This window comes from Urocitellus parryii, chromosome 2, assembly GCF_045843805.1.
Source record: "Urocitellus parryii isolate mUroPar1 chromosome 2, mUroPar1.hap1, whole genome shotgun sequence".
Classification (NCBI taxonomy): Eukaryota; Metazoa; Chordata; class Mammalia; order Rodentia; family Sciuridae; genus Urocitellus; species Urocitellus parryii.
Window position 1 is genome coordinate 79519539 of NC_135532.1, and position 24550 is coordinate 79544088.

Here is a 24550-nt window from a genome sequence, read left to right on the forward strand (position 1 = left end):
CAAATTCAAAATCAAATTTAGCAATTTAGCAAGGCCCTAAACAACTTAGCAAGACCCTATCTCAAAATAAAAAATAAAAAGGGCTAGGGATATGGATCAGCGGTTAAGTGCCCTTGAGTTCCAACACTGGTACAAAAAAAAATATTTGTGTGTGTGTGTGTGTTTTTATGTGTATGATAAACCACCATATTTTTCAAAAACAGTTTCATAAATGGAATGTCATAATTTTACATTTGCAATTCTTTTTTAGTAGAAAACTGCAGGGCTCTCATATTGGTTTCTGTATTCAATCTGTAACAAATATTGTTTGCTTTATATGAAGAAAATTACATAAGTGTATATAAATATATATTATTTTTCTTTAAAAAGGAGTATTTTAATAGCCTTGTCATATTATTGTGGCTATTCTCTGATACTGCACCAAAAATATGACAAGTGGTATTTTCTTAAATATTAGCTGCAAGTAGAATCTGAAATCATATCCATGAACTTTATATTTTGTTTACATCAAAATTCATTGGTTTAAGCTTGTGGTTTGAATTCATTTTTACCCTGGCATGAATTTGAAACATCTGAAATTATGGATTCATTGAATGATACAATTTTCCAAAATGCTGTCACTTCATTGTATAATAACATATAAAATTACATTTGTTAATGTCATCATTGAGCTCACCAGAAAATTCTTGAAGTATCAGGAAACTATAAAGTTCAAAACAAAATATAAAAAGGGCTGGGGATGTAGCTCAGTGTAGAGCATTCCGAGGTTTAATCTCCAATACTGCCAAAAAAAAAAAAAAAAAAAAAGTTCCTTTTGCAATTCAAACAATCACATGGGTAATTTCCTCAAAACAATCATCATACTTTGGAACTCAGCAGAAGTTCTCCGTGTCTATTTCCCATTTGGTATGGTTTGAGTTCATCCTCCAAAGTTCATGTGTTAGAAATTTAATCCCCAATGCAATAGTGTTGAGAGGTGGGACTATTAGGAGGTGATTAGGTCATGATGTTTCTGTCTTCATGCATAGATTAACGCTGTTTGCCGCAGTCTGGCTGGGCACAATTCAGGAGCCACTTGTCAAAAGAAACTAACTTTATTTTTAGGACCACACAGGCCAAACAAAACAGCTCCTCAGGAAAAACCCTCAGAGCCCAACTGCCACCACCGGATTCCCACAAGCCTCTCACACCAACACAAGCCTCTCCCCACCTCCCACAATCCTCCTGCTCTTGAGGCCGATTAGCTGTCACGTGGGCGGAGCCAAAAAAGTCCCCCAATGAGCAGCTCCGTGGTCTGAAAGGGCAGGGAAATAGCCCAATGAGCATCACTGCAGAGGAGCCAATCAGCTAGATGTTGCTGGGGCCGCTGTGAGCCAATCATCAGCTGGCAGTCTGAAAGGGCGGGGAAACAGTTCAATGAGCATCTCCAATGAGCATCACTGCAGAGGAGCCAATCAGCTAGATGTTGCTGGGGCCGCTGTGAGCCAATCATCAGCCGGCAGCTGGAAGTTTGCTGGGGCCCCTGGCTGTGGCTCTCAACAGCTGTTATTAATTATAGTGGATTAATTATAGTGGGAGTAATTTTTGTTACTATAGTACAACATATATTTCAAATGGACAAAAAAATTAGTATGATTTATAGCATCTTAACATTGCCTTTGAATGGGAGCTTCCTTTCTATTACTTTCAGATCTACAACAGGTATCTAGAAAATTTGCTACTGTAGAGAATGAAGGCTACTTTAATTGAATGTGAGGAGGGCCTGTATTTTTTTTTAATTAGTTGCCATAACACTGTTCTTCTGGTGGTTGAGAGAGTTTCATATTTTCTTTAGACATCATTAAGCCCAGCAGTTCTTACAGAATAACTTTGAAGCTACATGAATTCTGTCATTTTTCTAGCACTGATATGGCTCTTGGGTTCACCACTTCATTAGGACTGTTAATTCTATTCATATTAATTTTTGTTACAAATCTTATAAAGGAGGGGGGTGCTTCTGGGTATTTAGGTCCACATTCTATTTTAAGGCTGTATATTAGGTTTTCATAAATTGTCTATGCCCATGGTGGCTGCCATATTCCTTTGCTATGGCTCAAAGTCCTGCAGGAATACATTCTTGACAAAAAGGGTGAGTTTGACCCAATTCCCATTCATTCTTGCTCTTTCTTGTCCTTTCTTGTATTCTGCCATGGGATGACATAGTTCAAAGGCTCTTTGCAAGATGCCATCATCATACCTTTGGACTTTGAAGCCTCCAGAACTAGGTGCTAAATAAATATTTGTTCTTTATAAATATCTTAGTTTTACTGGGCAAGGTGGGGCACATCTGTAATCCCAGAAATTTGGGAGGTTTAGGAAGAAGAATTGCAAATTCAAGGTCAGTCTCAGCAATTTAGCAAGGCCCTACGCAATTTAGGGAAACAAAAAGAGCTGGGGATTGAATTTGGGTCATAGCTCAGTGGTAGAGTGTTTGCCTAGCATATGTGAGGCACTGGGTTCAATTCTCAGAACAACATATAAATAAATAAAATAAGGGTCCATTGACGACTAAAAATATATTTTTAAATAAAAAGGGCGGGGGAGGGTTGGGGATATGGCTCAGTTGGTATAGTGCTTGCCTTGCATGCATTAAGGCCATGGGTTCAATCCCCAGCACCAGCAAAAAAAAAAAATAATAATAATTAATTAAAAGATTTGTGGCAGGGGATCGGTGTTGGGGATGTAGCTCAGTGGTAGAGCGCCCCTGTGTTCAATCCATAGTACTGCAACATACAACCTATAACAAAAACCTCATCTGGCTGGGCGCAGTGGTGCATGACTGTAATTCCAGCAACTCACAAGTGTGAGGCCAGCCTCAGCAACTGTCTCAAAATAAAAAAATAAAAAGGGCTGGGAATGTGGCCCAGTAGTAAAGTGTCCCTGGATTCATACCCTGGTATCCCTCCAAAAAAGAAAATATGACACTTGTGATACTTTGTGTGATAAAATGGTATCTTAGCCTATTTACTGTTATAACAGAAAACAGAGTATCCAAGACTAGGGGTGTTTTTTTTAGAGGGACAGGGTACTGGGGATTGAACCCAGGAGTGCTTAACCACTGAGTCACACATAGGCAGCCTTTTTTTATTTTTTGAGACAGGGTCTCACTAAATTGCTGAGACTGGCCTCACACTTGCAATCCTCCTACCTCAGCCTCCTAAACCACTGGAATTACAGGAGTGTATCACCCCATCTGGCGCAAAACAGATTTTACCATTAGAAGTAACTACACTGTTGAAGTATTAGCATGATTAAAGTGAAGATTCTTTTAGTTGATGCCCTTCCATATATTCTTCATCTTCAAGCCTTTTTTCTTTCTTTCTTTTTTTTTTTTCAGTACTGGTGATTGAACCCAGGACCTAGCACACGCAAGGTTAAGTGCTTTACCACTGTCCTATATCTCCCAAACTTTTTTTTTATTAAACTATTTTTATTAAAAAATTTATTAGAAAAAATTCAAAGTAAAAAAGTATAAAATAACTTAGTGAATAAATATACCTTCTGGGCATATTTATTGAGCATCAGCTGTGTGACAATGATTGGTGTAGGATTTTTAAAAACCAGCAAGAATGACAAAGATAAATCACTTTGCTTTGGCAAATTTTATTTTACTTCAATAAAATGACTCTTATTAATGATCACAATTCTAACTTAGTGAATGATGCCACAGCAAACTGAAGAATGTCTCATCTTTTAATATATCTCTCTTTGAAAATCCTTAGGAAGAAGTTATTCCAAAACTTCATGTAAACTTGTCTTCTTTCTAATGTCTACAAAATTGTGTTAGTGTATCTTGTAAAGGTTTTTGAGGGATTATCCAATACCCAAAATGTGAAGACAAATTTTTATTCGTTGCATATTCTGATAGATTTTTAAATTTTGAAGTAGAATCCAATGTTTGAATATAATATTTTATATCAATGTCTAGTCACTAACCCTGTGATATTATCCATGACAACTCTCTCAATGACACTGTATAAATTTCTTTTTAGTCTTATAGACAAAAGATGTCAGGCTATAATTTTAAATATGCAATTCATTGAGTAAATCTCCCAAACTTTTAAAAATGTTTTATTTTGAAATGGGGTCTGTCTAAATTGACCAGACTCACCTAGAACTGGAAGTCCTGCTTCAGGCTCCAGAGAAACTGGGATTACAGGTGAGTGCCACCATGCCCCAGCTCACCTTCAGGCCTTTTTTTTTTTTTCCTTGTGGTACTGGGGATTGAACCGAGGGCCTTATGCATGATAGGCAAGCACTGTACCAACTGAGCTTATATCCCCAGTCCTCACCTTCAACCCTTTTGCAAACATCAGCCAGATAGTATAAAACCAGAATCAGTAGTAACAAAGGTTATTTTGTAAGAAATATGAATATTACAGAACTATGGATCACTTTCCTTTTATACACCTCCATAAATCTCCTTATATTTGTTGTTGCTCTAACAATGGAGAGTAACAAAGACTTAGTTTATTTTTTAGTATTGGGGATTGAACCCAGCAGTGCTTTACCACTAAGTCACCTCCCCAGTCCTTTTTTTTCTTTTCTTTTCCTTTTTGGTACCGAAAATTGAACTCAAGGGCACTCAATCAATGAGCCACATCCCCAGCCCTATTTTGTATTTATTTAGAGACAGGGTCTCACTGAATTGCTTAGAGCCTTGCTATTGCTGAGGCTGGCTTTGAACTCAAGGTCCTCGTGTATCAGCCTCGAAGCCTCTGGGATTACAGGTGTGGGGCACCATGATCAGATGAGATTTAGTGATAAGTTTGGATTGGGGGTTTCCTATCAAGTTCGCTTCCATTAGAATAAATCTCCATCTCAGAGTGGACACTTGTTTCTAAAAGAAAAATATCCTCTCCACATATCTTAGAAACATCTACTTGTTTTTTCCAGATCTTTATTCAGGTGAGCTTAATCGTGTTAAAGAATCACAAATAGTTTTCCTATATTTTACAATCCTCTGTGTTTTTCTTTTTTTCTGATGTTACTGGGGATTGAACCTGGAATGCTCTACCACAAAGTATACGCCCAGCCCAGCCTTATTTATTTATTTATTTATTATTTATGTATGTGGTACTGGGGAAGGATCCCAGTGGTGCATTACAACTGAGATACATCCCACCCCTCCACCATTCAAAAAATACTTTTTAATTGTGGATGGACACAATACTTTCATTTTATTCATTTATTTTCATGTGGTGCTGAGGATCGAATCCAGTACCTCACATGTGCTAAGCAAATGCTCTACCACAGAGCTACAACTCTAGCCCCCACAAACCCTTTTAATTTGAGACAGCATCTCCCTAAGTTGCCCAGATGGCCTTGACCTTGAGATCTACAATATCTTTTTAGTTTTCCAAACTTTTAAATATTCATTTTTTTTTTTGGAAAATCTTGGGCTGTGGCTCTGTGCTTCCAATGTTGTATTTATATTATTGTTTTATTCATTCACTTTCTCTTCCCTGCCTTGGACTCTTCCATTGATTACCTTTTATATACATGCTTTTCCAAGGGCACAATCTTTATCAGTTGAAAATAATTTTACAAACCCCTGTATACTTATACCTGTATCTGCTGATGACATGTATCTATACTTGCTTTATCACATATCTATCTACCCATCTATTCATTAATCCATCTTATTTTTTGGTACATTTAAAAGTTTGTAGTATGTACCTTGTTTTGAAGTAACATGTTGCAGTTGTGATGCTTTCTGAGAATTGTTTTGGTGTGATTTCATTGTCTCTTTCTGTTCTTTTATTCTTCCCCTCCCTTTTACCTATCTATCCATCTATCTATCTATCCATCCATCCAAACCAGGAATTGAACCTAGGAGCGCTTAACCACTGAGCCACATCTCCAGCCCTTTTTATATTTATTTGGAAACAAGGTCTCGCTAAGTTGCAGAGACTGGCTTTGAACTTGAGATCCTCCTGTGTTAGCCTCTGGAGTTGCTGGGATTATAGGTGTGTGCCACTGTGCCCAGCTCTCTCTTTTCTGTGGTCTTGGGGATGGAACCCAAGGCCTTATACACAATAAACATGCATTCTTGCACTGAGCTATATACCTCAAGCCCCATCTCTTGTGGCTTTTAATTTTTAAGAGTTCGCTTTTTTTTCTTTCAATACCTTTATTTCTATTTATTTTAACGGTGCTGAGGATCAAACTCAGTGCTTCATACATGCTAGGCAAGCAGTCTACCACTGAGCCACAACCCCATCCCTTGTCTTTTAATTTTGCATAGGGTTTGGCCTTGATATTTTTTCGGTTGCTCACTTGAAGGCAAATTTATTTTCCCCAAATTAAGCTGTGTAACTCAAAAGCTATTGTATCTCAGAGTTCTTTTGGTCTGTTTTCGAATAGTATTAAAAAAAAATCTTTTGTCAACCTGCTTTCTAAGATAACCTCTATTATCCTTGTAATGTTTTTATCCAAAACCTCTTTGATTGGTTTCTAACCTGCTCAATTTTGATTGCTCTAAATAAGTTCTTGTCCTGAAAGGAACTCTTCACTGTTCAGTTTCAGGACTTTATAAGGTCTTCTTCTGAGTTCCTTATACTAATCAGTTATTGGATTAAGAGAAGATCTTTGTCTCAGCTGTTCTCAAACTGACCTTCTGGACCTTTCAGTGAACATCTATTGCCTCTCTTGGGATTCTTCTATTCTCATATTCATCAAATGCCCTTTGCTTTTGTTTTCTCCTATATAGACAGCTGGTAACACTCAGAACTTGTCCTTGGTGATTGTCTCCATCCCCTTTTGTGGGGACATCTTTTTTTTCCTCCTGGTATTGAGGATTGAACCAAGGGCCTTACACTGGTAGATGTGTATCCATAGTCCTATTTAATTAATTAATTAATTTAGAGAAATGGTCTAATTTGCATTGACTGGCCTCAAACTTGCAGTTCTCCTGCCTTGGCCTCCCAAATTACTGAGAGTATTCGGGATTATAGGTATGGGCCACCACATCTGGCTTGAGGGGAAATCTTGACACCTAGGAAATAGGTGTCTATGTTGTCCAGGCTGACCTCCAACTCCTAGGGATCTTCCTGCCTCAACTCATAAGTAGCTGGGACTACAGATAGGCACATGCCACCATGCACAGCTTCTATTTGCTTTTTTATTGGCAATTAGAGAATATCCAAAACTCTGAAGCCACTGTCACCTTCCAGATGTTCTTAAGTTTTAATGAAGGCCAATTTGTCAATCCTCTTAAAAAAATAATTACTGCTTTTTTGGGTCTCCCTTAAGACCTTCTTGCTGATATCAAGGTTACTAAAATATTTTCTCGTTTTCTTATAGAACTTTACTTTTCATATCTAGGTCTATAATCAATTGCAGATAAATTTCTTTGTATAGTGTAACATGGGAATCAGCATTTCATTTATTTATTTATTTTTGTGATGCTGGGGATTGAACTCAGGGCCCTGTGTGTGGGAGACAAGCATTCTACCAATTGAGCTAAATCCCTAGCTCAACATTTACTTTTTCATATGGATATTCAATTAATCTAGCACCATTTATTAACAAGATCATCCTTTCATCACTGAAATACAATGATGCCTTTGCTGTTAAGTCAGGTCATTATATATGTATAGTTTTGTTTTGGTGCTTTCTGTTCTCTATTTAATTGATCTATTTGTTTATACTTATATAACAACAGCAGACTTAACTGTAATTTTATGATATGATAGACTAGGGATACAGCCTCTAAATGTATTATTTCAAGAATATCTTACCTATTATTATTCTAAGATTTTGCATTTCTGATAAATTTCAGAATTAGTTGATCATTTTCCACCCCAAAATTTGATAAATTTCTGTTGTTTTAAATTAAAAAAAAAAAAAAAAAAAGCTGGGCATAGTGGCACACGCCTGTAATCCCAGTGGTTTGGGAGGCTGAGACAGGAGAATTGCGAGTTCAAAGCCAGCCTTAGCAACTTCAAGGAACTAAGCAATTCAGTGAGACCCTGTCTTTAAATAAACTACAAAATAGGGCTGGGGATGTGGCTCAGTGGTTGAGTGCCCCGGTACAAAAAAATAAATAAATAAATTCGATTTTACTGCAATAGTGTTGAATCTAGACCAGCATTGAACGAACTGATATCTTGATGTTAATATTAAGTCTTCAAAGTTAGGAATATAGTATACTTCTTCCTTTACTTATCCTGACATCCCCACCAGTACTGTTAATGGAACCCATGTCTTCATGTATGCTACACAAGGGCTGTACCACTGAACTAAATCCCCAGATCCCAGGTTTTCTTTAATCTAGTTTAACAGGCTTTTGTGGAGATTATGCATAAACCTCACAAAGATTATTCCTATATATGATTTTTTAGATGCTATTGTAAAAAGTATTTAATTTCCTCTATTCCTAATAAATACAATTAATTTTTTAATATATTGGCCAAATTCCCTATTAATCTTAATTTGCCATAGTCTTTCGGGTTTTCTGTATATACATGTCCAGTGAAAGTAAATTTACTCTATTTTTAATATTTTTTTATTTATCTGTGGAACTGACTAGAATCCCAAGTAATCCTGAACAGAAGTGATAATACTGATCATCTTGGTCTTATTTCTGAGTTCTGAGAAGTGTTAAATATTTCATTATTAAGCATTTTAGTTGTAGATTTGTTTATTGTTGTTTGCAGTGCTGGGGATTGAACAAGACCTCAAGCATACTAGGCAAGCACTCTACCACAACATTCACAGCCTCTAGTTGTAGATTTTTCATTCTTATCTGATTTTTGAATTTATCATCTGGCTATTTCTGGCCTTATAAAACAAATTGGGGCCAGACATAGTGGTGTGTGCCTATAATCCCAGATATTCTGATGGGGCTGAGGTAGGAGGATCACAAGTTCAAGGCAACTTAGGGAGACCCTGTCTCAAAATAAAAAGGGCTGGGGATGTAATTCAGTGGTAGAGTGCCCCTGTGTTCAATGCCCAGCACCACAGGGAGGGGGAAAAAGAAAAGAATGTTATCTTCTTATCAAATACAACTGTTTCACAAGAAAAGCCTTGAAAGTATAAGCCCAAGTATATGTAAGATTTTAATATGATAAAACTGGCATCAGATGGGGCTGGGGATATGGCTCACATGGTAGACAGTGCTTGCCTCACATGCATAAGGCCCTGGGTTCAGTCCCCAGCACCACCAACCAACCAAACAACCAACAAAAAACTGGCATGGGGGGGTGGGGAAGAAAGAGAGAATTACTTCCAGGCACAGGGGCACATGCCTGTAATCCCAGCAGTTTGAGAGGCTGAGGCAGGAGGATCCCAAGTTCAAAGCTGGCCTCAGCAATTTAGCGAGGCCCAGTCTCAAAATAAAAAATAAAAAAGGGATATGGATGTAGCCTGGGTTCAATTCCTGATTTAAAAAAGAATTACTAAATTCATAGTGATGAGGACACTAGCTGACCGTATCAAAAAAAAAAATTAAATCTATTTCAAATTTCATATATATATATATATATATATATATATAGTCATCTTTCACAGGAAGAATAAACTACCCCCAATACAGAAAAATTAACTTGATAGAGATATATTTTTATTTTAATATTTCTTATATTTGAATCAACAAAAAATAGGAATATATTCTTTATGCTTATAGTTCTCATACAACAAAAGCTAAACATTTACAAATTAAATTTTTAACAAAAATATAAAACAAAAATGCAAATTAGTCATCTTAATTTAATATAAGAAATAATGCTTTTTTGCTCAGATAGAAAAATGTTTTGTTCAAAAGAAATAAATCAAATATTTGGTTTAATAGTAAAAAGCTGTAGTTTCAGATTCCATTCTGTTCTTAAACAATGTTTTTACTTTAATGAGAATGCTTGTTCACACAGGTATCTTATTCAAAATGGCATTAATAACTTCAAGTCTTTCCTTTCTTTTTCATAGTAACCAAGAATACTAAACTCCTTGTAAACATGACACTTCTCAAATATCAATTTTAAAAACATGAGAATTGACAGACTGACAATTGAAAACTATACTTAGTAAAATCTGCGATAATAACTACTGAATCCAATTAGTTGTAGATATGGAATAGGAACATTCTTGACTATCTGCTATTATACTTATTGCTAATGAACTGTTGTAAGTTACTCTGTATAGGAGACTCACAACTTAAGGGTACTAACTTATGGTACAGATCTTTTCTGAGTAATGCTAAGACACTGTCATGTCAAAATCCAAATCAGGTATGTTACGTATACAATAGCTGTACACCATCATTCTTCTCATCTTCATAGAATATATGTTTTCCAGCTTCATTAGTTTTATTTTTTTTCAAATCAGATTTTAATTTTGAATACTTAACACTATTATTGATGTGCATTTCACTTTCTTCATGTTTACTAAGAATATGTGATAAATGCTGCCAATCTTTGCATCCATTCTCATTTTTCAATTGATTTTTTCCTTCTCCAAAGAGTTTGCAATACAGGCAAAACACAGAATCTTTTGAGGTTGAATAAAGTAGCCAGGATCTAGTTGCTTTTTCACCACTTGGAAGAATTCGTGTATAGTAAGTTTCTGAAAACTTTCTCCCTGTATTGTCTTTTGGAAAGTTAAAATTTTTTACTTGAGGTGGATCATTTTCAACAAGAGTATCCCGTTGTTTAATATTCAGAATTCGGGGCCATGTACCTGGATCTGCAGAAAGCACAACTGGTATAATGGAATCTTCTGAAGTTTTGTTTTCCAGTTGCTCTTGAAATTTATCAGCTATGGCTGACATGGAAGAAAGTAAATTCACATTCTGTTTGTTCAGTAATATATCTGGGGTACATTCTGCTGAAACCTGTAGTTCCAAACTCTTTTCCTTTTTTTCTGGTATTCCTTCTATTTTTTCCAAAAGTGTATTTGATGATCCGTATAATTTTCTTTCATTTTCTTCTCTGATGGCATTCCTTTTTCTGTTTTCTAATGCTGATGCTTTTGACTTTGCTTCTGTCATCTGGGAATAAATAAGAGATTACAACTTCATTTTAAATACTTTTTTAAAAAAATATTTTTTAGTTGTTGATGGGCCTTTATTTTACTTATCTGTATATGGTGTTGAGAATCAAACTCAGTGCCTCACGCATGCTAGGCAAGCACACTACCACTGAGCCACAACGCCAGCCCCCCCCCCATTTTAAATTCTTTTTTTTTTCTTTTTTAGTTGTAGCTGGACACAATATCTTTAATTATTTTTATGTGGTGCTGAGGATCAAACCCAGTGTCTCACACATGCAAGGCGGGCACTCTACACTGAGCTACAGCCTCAGCCCTTAAATTCTTAACATTTCAAAAATTAATGTATATAGGAATGCCCAATAAGCACATGAAATGATACTCATCATTAGCAATCAAAGAAATGCAAATCAAAACAATAAAGCACACCACTTCCCATTTATAAGGATGACTATAATAAATAGACAATTATAAATGTTGATAAGGATGTAGAGAGCTAGATAGGGGAGGTGATCCATACTTATAATCCCAGATACTATGGAGGCTGAGACAGGAGGATCACAAGTTGGAGGCCAGCCTGGGAAATTTAGCAAGACCTTAACTTAAAAAAAAAAAAAAAAAAAAAAAAGCTGGGGATATAGCTCAGTAGCAGAGCACTTGTATAACCTATGGAAGGCCTGGTACTCAATCCTCAGTACTGGGGAAAATATCCAACTAGAACCTCCCTAAGGTGCTGGTAGGAATATAAAATGATGTATCTGCTGTTGCAGTTTGCCAGGCATGGTGGTGCATGCCTGTAATCCCAGCGGCTGGGGAAGCTGAGGCAGGAGGATCCCAAGTTCAAAGCCAGCCTTAGCAACTTAGCAAGGCCCTCCGCAACTGGTTACGTGCCCCTGGGTTCAATCCCTGGTACCAAATATACAAAAAAAGTATGCCAGTTTCTCTGATGTTTAAATAGTCATTATATGACCAAGTAATTCTATTCCAAGTTTTCCACCCAAGGTAAATACAAAAACATAAGCCCACACAAAAACACATAAATGTTCACAGCAATTGTATTCCTAAGAGAAAAAAATTGAAATAATTCTAATGCCTGTCACAAATAATGGGTAGGAAAATACAGTGTCAGCCATTCAATGGACAGTATGGCAATAAAAACAAATGAAGTACTAATAGGTATTACAACACAGATGAACCCGGAAAACAGTAGCATACATGAAAGAAGTCTGTTAGAAAATACCTCACTTTAAGTCCACTGATGTCAAATTTCAAGAACAGGCAAATTTATAGACAGAAGGTAAATTTTAGTTGTCTAGGATTTGTGTGTGTTGGTGGGGAGAGAATGGCAATTGATTTTTGGGTAGGAGGTTATTGGGGACTGAATTCAGGGGCACTCAACCACTGATCCACATTCCCAGCCCTATTTTGCTTTTTATTTTAGAGACAGGGTCTCACTGAGTTGCTTAGTTCCTCACCAAGGCTGTCTGGCTTGAACTTGCAATCCTCCCGTCTCAGGCTTCCCTTACTGCTGTGCCACCACGCCCAGCTTGCAATTGACTTTTAAGAGATGGGGTTTAGTGGTAAGAATGTTTTAAAATTATCTATGGTGGGGGCTAGGGTTGTGGCTCAGTGGTAGAGGGCTCTCCTAGCATGTGCAGGGCCCTGGGTTTGATCCTCAGCACCACATAAAAAATAAATAAATAAAAACAAAGATATTGTGTACAACTACAACTAAAAAAATAATTAAAAAATATTAAATAAATAAAATTATCTATGGCAAATTGTAGGGTATGTTAATTATATCCCAATAAAATTTGTATAAAATTCATGAAAAGGTCAATAAAATTAAAATTCATTAATTCATTGTGGTACTGGGGATTGATCCTAGGGTGCTCTACCTTTAAGCTATACCCCCAACAATTTTCATTTTCAGTTTGAGACAGTCTTACTAAGTGGCCCGGGCTGGCCTCAATCTTAGGATTCTCCTGCCTCAGCCACCTGAGTTGCTGAGATTACAGGTGTGTGCCACCACACCTCACAAAACAGCAATTACTTGGAGCAGTGAAACTGCCATAAAGAATTCCTTCAATACCATACATGCACACATGTATGACATGAGAGAACTCTCAATTTTAGAAACACTTTTATTTTGAAACACGGTCTCCCTATGTTGTCCAGGCTAGTCTGGAACTTCTTAGACTCCTAAAAGCACATATATTACTATTTTTTCTTTAAAAAATTTTAATTTTAATTTGTTATTTAATAGAATGCATTACAATTCATACTATACATATAGAGCACAACTTTTTATGTCTCTGGTTGTACACAAATTAGAGTCATATTCTTCATGTCTTCATACATGTACTTAGGGTACAAATGACCATCGTATTCCACCGTCTTTCCTACCCCTATGTTTCCTCCCTAGCCCACCCTCCCCTTTTCCCCTCTGCCCTATCTAGAGTTCATTTAATCTTCCCACCCACCCACCCCCGTAGCATATTATGAATTAGCATCCATAAATCAGAGAAATCATTCAGCATTTTTTTAGATTTTTCATTATAGATGGACATACTACCTTTATTTTATTTACTTATTTCTAAATGTGGCACTGAGAATCAAACCCAGTGCCTCACACGTGCTAGGCAAGTGCTTTACCACTGAGCCACAACCCAAGCCCACATATTTTTTTAAAAATATATTTTTAGGGGCTGGGGATGTGGCTCAAGCGGTAGCGCGCTCGCCTGGCATGCGTGCGGCCCGGGTTCGATCCTCAGCACCACATACAAAGATGTTGTGTCCGCCGAGAATTAAAAAATAAATAAATATTAAAAATATTAAAAAAAAAATAAAAAAAATAAAAATATATTTTTAGTTGTGGACAAAAATGAATAAAGATACTGTGTGTTTATGTGGTGCTGGGGACAGAACCCAGTGCCTCACACATGTGAGGCAGGTGCTCCACCACTGAGCCCCAGCCCCAGCCCCCCAGATTATTTTTTCATATATATATATATATATATATATATATATATATATATATATATATATATATACATATACACACACACACATACATACACTTTAATACTTTTTTTTTAGTTGTAGTTGGACATAATACCATAATACCTTTATTTTATTAATTTATATGTGGTGCTAAGGATTGAACCCAAGGCCTCACACTTGCTAGGCAAGCACTTTACCGCTGAGCCACAACCCTAGCCCCTTGATATTATATTAAACAGTATAAATTCAAAACAGAATGTTATACATTGATACTTTTTCACCAAATTGTCAAGTCTATCAGACAAATTTAATTTTTATTTTTATTTTATTGCCATCAACTGACATCTATAATAAAAACAAACTATTTTGGTGTCAATAAAATAATAATAAAAATATAATAAAATGCAAAAATGGTTCAAAATAACAAAGATGTATGAGATGTAAATGGTATCCTCTTAGCTATATATAACACAAATTGAACACCATTTAATTCTGAAAGCAACATGGCAGCACAGAAGTAAAAAGAAAAGGCAGATAAATGATAGATTTGTACTTCAGAAAGACTACTCTGATTTTGTTATGAATTTCCAACAGTAAGTATGTAAGAATAGAAGTACAGGTCAGTCAAGAAGCCATGGTGATAAGTCTGTGGAGAAATGATGGTAACTATGTCAGGATTATAGCAATAGAAATAGGATTGAGTGAAACATGTTTAGGAATAGAATCTGAATTAGTAAGTGATTAAATGGCCATGGGGATCAAGGAAGAAGGAAAAGTAAAGAATGAACATCTGATTGGATCATGGGGTCATTTAGTGATACGGGAAAGAAGGAAATGAGGTTTAAGATAGTGAGTCTAAGATATGTGTAGAATATTCAGAGAAAGAGTATAAAAGGATACATTTGCCTAAACTCAAGAGAAAAATACAAGAAATATGTACTTGGAAATCATCAAAATATGTTAAAAAAAACCATGGGACTGGAAGGGCTACTGAATGAGACAAATGCCCAAGTTTAGGTCTTTTCTCTTTCCTTCCTGCATTTCTTGGTAAAGAATTGAGATTTTACAGTTCTCAATGAACAGGCTACTTCCCAAATATATATGATGTTTTGCAAGTAACTTAATCTCCTAAATTTCAGATTCCTCAAACTACAATGAGAATATTAATTATACTTATTGTGAAGATTATTTAGATGAATAAATGAGAAAGCGTAGGCATATGGCACCACAGAGAACTCATGTTATTACTGAAATACACATGGATATTCAATTACTCTTTGTAATTGATAAAAAGACAAGGCTGGATGATCCAGCTACCTGTTGGTACAAAGATTCATGGATCTTTTGCCCTATATTCATTCTTTAAGTTTTATATAGATACAATGCTTCTGTTTATTTTTATGTGGTGCCGAGGATAGAACCCAGTGCCTCATATGTGCTAGGCAAGTGCTCTTCCACTGAGGTATACCTCCAGCCCCCGATCTATCTATCTATCTATTTATTTATTTATTACCAGGAATTGTATTCAGGGGCACTCAACCACTGAGCCACATTCCCAGCCCTATTTTGTATTTTATTTAGAGACAGGGTCTCACTGAATTGCTTAGTGCCTCATCATTGCTAAGGCTGGCTTTGAAGTCTCTATCCTTTTGTCTCAAGCCTCCTGAACTGCTGGGATTACAGGCGTGCCCCACCTTTTTTGAGGGTGTGGGTATTGGGGATTGAACCCAGAGGTGCTTTACCACTGAGACACATCCCTAACCCTTTTTGAGTCAGGGACTAAGTTGCTGAGGGCCTTACTAATTTGCTGAAGCTGGCCTTAAACTTGTGATTCTCCTGCCTCAAGCCTCCCAAGTTGCTGGAATAACAAGAATGCACCACTGAGTCTGGCCTGCCCTATACTCTAGGTTCTAAAGTTAAACTGCTCATGTCTTCCCCATTTGTATCACTCAGGCACTCTCTTCTAGAAACACCCATGTAAGATTCTTTTGGAAAAAAAAAAAATTTCAACAATATTTTAGTGTAACTACTTCATTCTTCAGTTACATTTTACTTCAGAACATTTTACTGAATGAAAACTGGAAGAAAATAAAAAGTAGGTAAGGAAGGCACCAACTAAAGCGTCTAGGAAAAACATCAACAATAAAAAGAACTACTAGATCAGGGAGTAATGGTGCACACTTAGCTATGGGGGAGACTGAAGCAGGAGGATCACTTGAGCCCATGAGTTTGAGACTGTGTAGTAAGCTTTTCTTTCTTTTTTTTTCATATATACATATTTTATGTATTTATTTTAGTTAAAGACTATCAAACTGATGAGTCTGTAAAAGGGGTAACACAGAAAAGATCTTTTATATTTTAATATATAACTCTTATTTTTGCCTGCCTAGCATCAATTTCCCTCTTTTCTTGAAATAGCACCCTAGTTTTCCCTATAGGGTGCTTCCCTTTCCTGTTTTGGGTGAGGCTGCCTCCTCTCCATGAATTAGGCTGACCACAGCAGTTGGTTCAAGAATGGTTATATGATCCAAATCAGCTCAATGTCATTCAATTCTAAGGCTTTTGTTGTGTTCAATGAAGAAAAGTCATTATGTCTTTACTTGACCTGAAATTGAGTGGATATAAAAGCCATTCTTGTCAACCCCTGGGAAGAACCCATTTGAATGTAGCCAAAGCTAAGATGGAGAAAAAAAAAAAATTAGTCCTTATGAGAGCACTGAGTCTTTGAATCCAGTTATGCTTCAAGCCAGGTCTATCCTTGGGCTATTCAATTACAAAGGCCAATAAATTCCTTTATTATTGCAATCTGGCCAGTTTGCACTAGGATTCTGTGATCTCTCTTCAAAGAGCTCAGTGGGGATACCACCTCCACCCACTCAAATGAATTCAGACAGACTGGAGCAGAACAAGGCCACCTGCATGATCATGGCCAAGGAAACTGCCATAATCTAGTCAGCTTTTGCTGTGACCAAAATACCTGATAAGAACAACTTAGAATGGGCTAGGGTTATGGCTCAGTGGTAGTGCCTGCCTGGCATGAGTGAGGCACTGGGTTTGATCCTCAGCACCACAAATAAACAAATGAACAAACAAATAAATAAAGCTATTATGTCCATCTACAACTAAAAAAAAAAAATTACTTAAAAGAGGAAAAATTTATTTTGGTTCATAGTTTCAAAGATCTTACTTAGTCCATTGTTGGCTGACTCCATTGTTCTGGGTGAAGCAGAATACCATGGCAGGTATTCCAATACTGGGGTGTTGAGCTGTTCAGCTCAAGGCAGCTGGGAAGCAGAGGGGTGAGGTGTATGTGTGGAGTGGCAGGGGCCAGGGTCAGATAAAGTGTCCAGGGCCATGCCCCCAGTGAATCTACTTCCTCCAGCCATGCCCTACCTACCTACAATTACCACCATTCAAATTATTAATCCATCAAATGGATTATTCCACTGATGATGTTTCAATCAATGTCTAAAATCCCTGCTTCTGAACCTTGCTGCACTGGGGACCACATTTTCAACATAGGAGCTTTTGAGGGGATATTCCAAACCCAAACAATAACAAGAGACCAACCTGGGCAACAGTGAGACCCCCCAACTCAAAATACAAAAATCTATTAGGTTTGCTACTCATGAGATTACTAAACTGAAAATTTATGACCTTTGGGGATAAGATGTGTATAATTATATATTCCTATTGAAAGCAATAGTACACATTAAAAGCAAGTGCTAAAGAACTCAGTGAGACCCTGTCTCTAAATAAAATACAAAACAGGGCTGGGGATGTGGCTCAGTGGTCAAGTGCCCTTGAATTCAATCTCTGGTACCAAAAATCAAATCAACCAACCAACCAACCAACCAACCAACTAGTTAAACCAAGTTAACTAAAACAAATAATAGTCCTCTATCCCTCTACTCATTTCCCCTTTCTGCGAAGTTAGGGTTAACCAAAAATACAGCTTTTAACTGTGGGTTTTCTTTTTTTTTTCTTTTGGTGTGTGTGTGTTGCTGGGGATCAAACCTAGGACCATACTCACGCTAGGCAAGTACTCTATTCCTAAATTACAGCCACGATCCCTTACTATTTCCACATCTTTTAGTAACTTATTTGTATCTCTAATTACTGATTTTTCCTCCCAGCTTAGAAAGACCGAAATTTAGCTTTCCTTCCTCTCACCAGACTCACCATATACAATACCCACCTACCCACATATCCTTTGGTTACAAGTTTTTGGGGGCAGTATCCTTTATTTTAAGGACTATTTCACATTCACTACAGAATGTTTGTTTAGCATCAGCCATGGCTTCTATCCACTAGATGCTAGCAGCATCCCTCAAGATATGACTGTAAAAAAAATATCCCAACATTGCCAAATGCCCTCAAAGGAGTCAAAATCAACCCCTGATTGAGAACCAGTGGCTTAGATGTGGAGATTCAGTCTTTACATTTTATGACTATGTATGTGATTCAACAAAAAGTCACTAATTGCAAGATTTCAGCGGTTTTTTTTTTTTTTTTTTTAAATTTGGGAGGTGGAATACCAGGTATTGAGCTGGAGCACTTAACCTTTGAGCCACAACCCCAATTTTTTTTTAAATTTTTAATTTTTTTTTTATTTTGAGACAAGGCTTTGCTAAATTTCTGAGGCTAGCTTTGAATTTGTAATCCTCCTGCCTTAGCCTCTGGACCCACTGGGATTACAGGCATGCACCACTGTGCCCAGGAAGATTTCAGTTTTAAGATCTTCATATCACAATGCACAAAGATGTTTTCAGATGTCTTTGTCAAGTTGTAGTTAACAGATACAATAAAAAATATTACTACTTAGTTCTTTTTTCCTTTGTTGGGCTTTGTAGAAGGACTACTATTAATTACTTCAAAATATTTACCTACTGTGTGGGAGAAAAGCATGTTTTTGAAACTTCTGTAGTATATCAGAATATGATGCCTGTTTGCAAAGTGACTGTGAATTACTTTGCATTACTCAAAAATGAATTATTGTATTTCAGACTTTCTTCTAGGGGATTAGAATGGTAGGTAATGAAGTTACTCAAGAAAGTCTGAGACAGGTGCAATGGCCCACACCTGTAATTCTGGCACCTCAGAAGACTAAGGCAGAAGGATCTCAAATTTGAAGGCAGTCTGGTTAACTCAGTGAGATTTGTCACAAAATAAAATGAAAAGGTTTGGAAATGTAGCTAAACAGCATTTGCTTAGCACATGTGTGAAGCCCCAAATTCAACCTCCAATACAGAAAAAGAAAAATGTGGATATAAGGCTGCTGTCTATCTGAACTATGCATCTGCCAATTTTTATATCTTCTGATATTACTTTTTTAATATTTATTTTTTAGCTTCAGGTGAACATAATACACGATATCTTTATTTTTCATTTATGTGGTGCTGAGGATTGAACCCAGCATCTTGCACGTGCTAGGTGAGCACTCTACCACTGAGCCACAACCCTAGCCCCAGATATTACTTTTGTCATGCACTATTTTTTTTTAAGTATTTTTTAGATTTTTAGGTGGACACAATATCTTTATTTTATTTTTATGTGGTGCTGAGGATCGAACCCAATGCCTCACACACGCCAGGCAAGCACGCTACCACTTGAGCCACATCCCCAACTCCTCCATGCACTATTTTTAAAAGATAACATTTAAAAATTTTTTCATCTATTATCAAATTGTTCACTATGCTCTTCTATAAGCCATCTCCAAAAGCATTGATGAATATTAGGAACAGTATACATAAAGATAGCATAAGTCTTCCCTGAAAAACAAATTAAGCAATTGTGTACCATGAATCAAAATGCATTCTGCTGTCATGTATATCTAATTAGAATAAGTAAATAAATAATAAAAGAAAGAGTTGCTATTAACCATCCTCTTATTTTATTTTAATAATAAAATACATTTATTCTGGGGGAGGAATAACTTAAAAGTGAACTATCGGTATTTATTGTTTGTTCTATTTAATAAACCTAGCACTTGAGGGTTAATTCCTCCTAAAGCTAACTATGTAAATCCTATCAGTGAAATTGGATTAAAAATGCTATGTTTATGATTCACTTCAACTTAATTTTTGTATATGGAATAAAATGGAATCAAATTTATTTCCACGCCTCACACGTGTGAGACCCTGGGTTCGATCCTCAGCACCACATAAAAATAAATAAGTGAAATAAAGGTATTGTGTCCACCTACAACTAAAAACAAATTTATTTCCATACAAGTGAAAACAATCCTTCAGCATTTTTTTTTTTTTTTGGTACTGGGAATTGAACCTAGAGGTTCAAGATATTAAAAGGCTTCAGTAATCAAGGCATTATGGTATGGTATTGACATATAAAGAAACAGATCGGTGAGCCACATCCACAGGCCCCCAACTTTTTTTTTTTTTTTTTTGCAGTGGGGAAGGGTACTGGGGATTTAACACAGGGGCACTGGATCCCAGCCCTATTTTGTATTTTATTTAGGAACAGGGTTCTCACTAAGTGGCTTATAACCTTGCTTTGTGCTGAGACTAGCTTTGAACTCATGATTCTCCTGCCTTAGCCTCCTGAGCCACTGGGATTAGAGGTGTTGGCATGGCATGGCACCCAGCCAGCACCATTTGTTAAAAAAAAAAAAAAAAAAAAAAATCCTTGCTTTTCTTATCAAGATAATTTGGTACCTTCTAAAATCAACTGACTGGTGCTGGGGATAAAGCTTAGTGTAAAGCACTTGCCTAAGCATGCACAAGGCCTGGGTTCAATCTCTAATATTGCAAAAATAAAAAAATCAACTGACTATATATGTGGTTCTATTTCTAGACTGTCTTCTATTCCACTGATCTGTTTATGTGTTAATACCATACCATAATGCCTTGATCACTGAAACCTTTTAATATCCTTAAATCACAAAATTTATTAATTTCTTAACCCATACCTCACACCATATACAAAATTAATTTAAGATGTATCACAGACTTAAAAATGAAAACTTACAACTAAAAAGCTAGGGCTGGAATGGTAGAGAATCTGCCTTGGGTTCAATCTCCAGCACTACAAAAAAGAAAGCAGCCAGAAGAAAATGTAGGAAAATATCTTTGTGATATTGGTAGGCAAAGATGCCTTTAATGGGATACAAACATTAATCACAAAAGCAAGTAATAAATTGAACTTTATAAAAAGTAAAACCTTGTGCTTTTCAAAAACAACATTAAGGAATGAAAGGCAAGTCAGACTGAAAGAAGATCTTCTGAATACATTTATTTAACAAATAACATGTATCCAGAATATTTAAAGAATTCCAACAACTTAGCAATTAAAAGGCAACCCAATTTGATCTGGACATGGTGGTATGTACATACAGCCCCAGCTACTGGGAAAGCTGAGGCAGGACGAGTTCCAGGACAGCCTGGACAACATAAAAAGCTATGGTCTAAAAAAAAAAAAAAAAAAAGAGAGAGACAACTCAAAAATTGTCTGAAAATTTTAAGAGACTGCTACATGTCTGTAATCCCAGTTACTGTGGAGGCTGAGGCAACTTTAAGACCAGCCTGAACAATTACTCAGGATTGTCTCAAAACTGTGCGTGGTGGTACATGCCTGCAATCCCAGAGACTCAGGAGGCTGAGGCAGAATGTTCACAAATTGGAGGCTAGCCTCAGCAACTTAGAGAAACTCTGTCTCAAAATAAAAAAAAAATTACAAAGGGCTGGGGATTTCAGTGGTAAGGCATCCCTTGGGTTCAATCTCCAGTACCAAAAAAATTAAATAAATGAGGGTGATAATTAAAAAAATAAAGACTGGGGATGTGGCTCAGTGGTAGCGCCCCTGGATCAGTTTGTAGCGCACGCACGCACACACACACACACACACACACACACACACACACAAACACCACACAAGAGTTGGATAAAATTATCTTTTGATGAAAAGGGAGTATTGGGTTCTTAGGGAAATGTAAACTAAAACCACAATTAAATCATCATTTTGCCACTAAAGTGGCTTAAATCAAAACAGACAACGCCAAATTTTGATTAAACTGTAGAGTTACTGGATTAAACTGTTAGTGGGAGTACAAAGTAAAGAGAAGAACAATTACTCTTGAAGAAAAAAACATTTAAAACAAGCTTACCTACAATAATGGATAGATTTCAATATTGTAAGACTGAGAATGCAGCTCAGTGGTAGTGCACTTGCCTAGCATTTGTGAGTTCAAAACCCAGCATCATGCAATAAATAAATAAACAAGATTTCAATACATAGCTGAAATAGCTCAATAACAGAATGACAAAATGGAACAAGAGGAGATCCTAAGATAAATTTGATTAATATAAGCTAATAGGGTTAAGCCATTACATACTTAATCATTAAAAAGAATTACCTCTTTATATTCATTAACACAACTTTGGGAGCAAAATCGCTTCTGTTGACCTCCAATCAGGATATTGTTTCCAGCATTCTTATTGGGCATATACTCTCCACACTGTTCACAGCAGTTCATTATTAGACCATTGGCCAATCTGTACTTATTAAAGCAATGGTTGCTGCATAGCTTGTGTGTTACATTATTAACACTGACTTCATGGCGAATCTAAAAGAAAAAACAAAATTAACTAAAATATATGAACCAGGTTAGTAAAAAAAGAAAGGCAATGAAACTAGTTTCTGTAAAAGAAACAAAGAACCTCTAGTAATATCTCAGGGAAAAAAAATTCAGAAAAAAAGATTAAAAAGCATTTCACTGTTCTTTCACCTTTTCTGTTTGTAAAATCAATATTCACAGAGAAAAAGCAATTCCTGAAGGCATTTAAGAATGACAAAACTGGGGCTGGGGTTGCTCTCACCCAGCATGTGCGAGGCGCTGGGTTCAATCCTCAGCACTATATAAAAATAAAGGCACTGTGTCCAACTAAAAAAAAAAAAAAAAAAAAAAAAAAAAAAAAAACGACAAAACTGGATTAGGAATTCTTTCTTTTTTTTGGTGGTGGGGATGGGGTTACCAGGGATTGAACCCAGGGGTGCTTAATCACTGAGCCACATCCCAGCTTTTTGTGTGTGTGTGTGTATGGTGTCAGGGATTGAACCCAGGGCCTGTGCACATGAGGTAAACACTCTACCAACAAGTTATATCCCCAGCTCTCCATTTTTTTTTTTTTTTTTTTTGAGACAGTGTCTCACTAAGTTACTGAGACTGGCTTTGAACTTGATCCTCCCTGCCTCAGTCTCCTGAGTTGCTGGGATTAAGGCATTCTTAATGTTATTAAGTTCACTTCCCTAGAACATTCATAGGAGGGGATATGGGAATAAACATTATCCATGGTCAGGATGGTGTGCCAGTATATCTATAAGTAAGATAGTTCTCAATGTGGTAATAAATAAAATCATACCCTGATTTGCTCAGCTATCAGATCACCTGAACCAAATACAGTTAATAAAAACAGTATAAAATGAGGACTTCCCGAATGCATGTTTCTTCCTTTTCAGCAACTTGAAAGATGCTGAATCACTTAATTAGTGTTAAAGGAACAGAATGCATTCTGTTTCACATGTTCTTGTATTAGGATCTGTTGCTTCCCTCATGCTCTGAAACTACACTTTTCTTTAGTGTTATTACTATGAACAGAAATCTACCACAAATTGTTAAGTTATTACAATGAGTTCCATAAGAACAAATGTGTACTTTCCATACTACACATTAGTTAATAAGATAGTTCTAGTATATCCTTATTCCATCTTTTAACTTCATGATATATATACAGGATATCTATATTAGACAGCAGAGCTTACAAGAGCAATTAAAAGTTACAATTATCCCTGTTAACCTAAATTAACAATTTAGGTATAAAAATCCAGACCTCTGTTAATTTACTACAGATTGTACATCTTGACTTATTAAAAAATCCTTTTCTAAGATTCTGGTTGTCTTCATAGGGAGACAAAGATGTACAACAAAATTCTTGGAAGGATTTGCTTGATTCTACTGGAGTAACAATAGTAGCCTTCTTTGTAGGTGCATCTCTGAAATACAAAGGATAGACAATTTCAGACACCGTTTCCTTTATTATTTTTTTTTTTGTACTGGGGATCAAACCCAGGCCTCACACATGCTAAGCAAGCACTCTACCACTAAGCTACAGCCCAGCCCCAAGAACACTGTATTTTAACAAAAAGTAAAATATATGATTAATAATTAACATTTTCATTTTATTATTATTTAACCCTAGGAATCAGCTATAACTTTTGGATATAGTAAAATCTAATCTTGGCTTCATTACCATGAGTTCCTAAATAACACAGAAAGAGAAGGTTCAAAGGTAAAAACACCTTTTGTAGCATAAGAACTTCACCAGTTGTTCAGCTTTGTGGAAACATTCAAACATGCTGGTAATACCTTGGCAGAAATAAGGTGTAAGACAGGGAAAGAGAATATACTTCCATACCTATATTTCACTTTCTTGTTAAGCGGAAGCATAATATAAGAATTCACAGCTCTAACATACTCTAGGTTCATAAACTTTTTCAGCCTTCCAATTGC

General features: G+C 36.4%; 1 protein-coding gene and 1 pseudogene across 6 annotated transcripts in view; both read right to left on the reverse strand.

The window, feature by feature from the left end:
* Positions 1-1778: 1778 nt before the first annotated feature.
* LOC113187201 (ubiquitin-conjugating enzyme E2 variant 1-like) lies at positions 1779-2816 on the reverse strand (annotated as a pseudogene).
* A 6844-nt stretch (positions 2817-9660) lies between these two features.
* The window catches only part of Zmym5 (zinc finger MYM-type containing 5), a 37859-nt gene continuing 22969 nt past the window's right edge, over positions 9661-24550 (reverse strand). For all 6 annotated transcript variants that reach the window (XM_026394953.2, XM_026394955.2, XM_026394951.2 and 3 more), the window contains 3 exons: positions 23871-24033; positions 22397-22606; positions 9661-11023 (listed from right to left, as the gene is read on the reverse strand). In XM_026394953.2, the coding sequence (XP_026250738.1) occupies positions 10271-11023; positions 22397-22606; positions 23871-24033 (1126 nt within the window). In that variant the 3' untranslated portion in view covers positions 9661-10270. The remainder of the gene's footprint in view (positions 11024-22396; positions 22607-23870; positions 24034-24550) is intronic.